The 1142-nt window shown below is 34.6% G+C and overlaps 1 protein-coding gene across 1 annotated transcript; it reads left to right on the plus strand.

The window, feature by feature from the left end:
* Positions 1-49: 49 nt before the first annotated feature.
* On the plus strand, positions 50-1084 carry LOC124892909 (5-OH-xanthotoxin synthase-like; the record flags this gene model as incomplete). Its single annotated transcript, XM_047404087.1, has 2 exons — positions 50-461; positions 751-1084. Coding segments are annotated over exons 1-2 (746 nt in total), but the record flags the coding sequence as incomplete, so codon positions are not given.
* Between the last annotated feature and the right edge of the window lie 58 nt (positions 1085-1142).

Here is a 1142-nt window from a genome sequence, read left to right on the forward strand (position 1 = left end):
AATATCTCAACAAGCTGCTAATTCTCAACTCACCAATTTGAGCAATTTAATGATTTCGCTTACTAGTACAATTATTTGTAGAGTTGCTTTTGGTCTTAGGTTTGATGAAGAAGGACATCAAAGGAAGAGATTTGATTATCTTTTACCCGAAGCTCAAGCCATGACCACTAGCTTTTTTGTGTCTGATTGTTTGCCCTTATTAAGTTGGATTGATAAACTTACTGGATTAACAAATCGACTTGACAAAATCTTTAAGGATTTGGATGAGTTTTATGAAGAACTGATTGAGAAACATCACAATCCCAATAGACCAAAATCCATGGAAGGGGATATTCTTGATCTTTTGCTTCAATTGAGGAAAGAGAAGTCCACTCCAATTGATCTCACTTTGGATGATATCAAAGGAATTCTCATGGTAATTCTCCCTCTCTCGAACCTATCTACTTCTACATACATCTCGGGTACACATAATATACACACACATATAATTATTGTACGCCTGGAAGTATATATAGGTGAAAAAATGAACGAGTTAGATCAAATATGGATGGGTCAACATGGATCATTGATCCAACCCTTTTAAAATTTTGCTTAATTTATTTAAACTTAATCAGCTAGATTACTATAAGGTTGATTGATTTTGTCACATCTAATATGTAGCACAAATGTGCCTATTATCATGAGTTGACCATGTGTATCTTCTTCCATGTCAATTTTTTTATTTGTAAAATGTGTTCGTTGCTGGATTAGACACTAGTGCAGCTGCAGTAGTATGGGCAATGACAGCCTTGATAAAAAATCCAAAAGTAATGAAGAAAGTCCAAAGTGAAATCAGAGAAATAATTGGGAAAAAAGGCATTGTGAATGAAGATGATATCCAAACTATGTCCTACTTCAAAGCCGTGATAAAAGAGACATTTAGATTTTATCCATCAGGTCTAGTGTTAGTACCAAGAGAGACAATGCAAAATTCCATACTAGATGGATATGAAATTAAACAGAAAACTATAGTTCATGTCAACATTTGGGCAATTGCAAGGGATCCTGAAATATGGGAAAATCCAGAAGAATTTATACCTGAGAGGTTCTTGAACAGCAAGATCGATTTCAGGGGCCAAAATTTTGAGTTGCTTCCATTTGGA

The sequence above is a fragment of the Capsicum annuum genome, unplaced genomic scaffold, assembly GCF_002878395.1.
Source record: "Capsicum annuum cultivar UCD-10X-F1 unplaced genomic scaffold, UCD10Xv1.1 ctg51867, whole genome shotgun sequence".
In the NCBI taxonomy this organism is placed as follows: domain Eukaryota; kingdom Viridiplantae; phylum Streptophyta; class Magnoliopsida; order Solanales; family Solanaceae; genus Capsicum; species Capsicum annuum.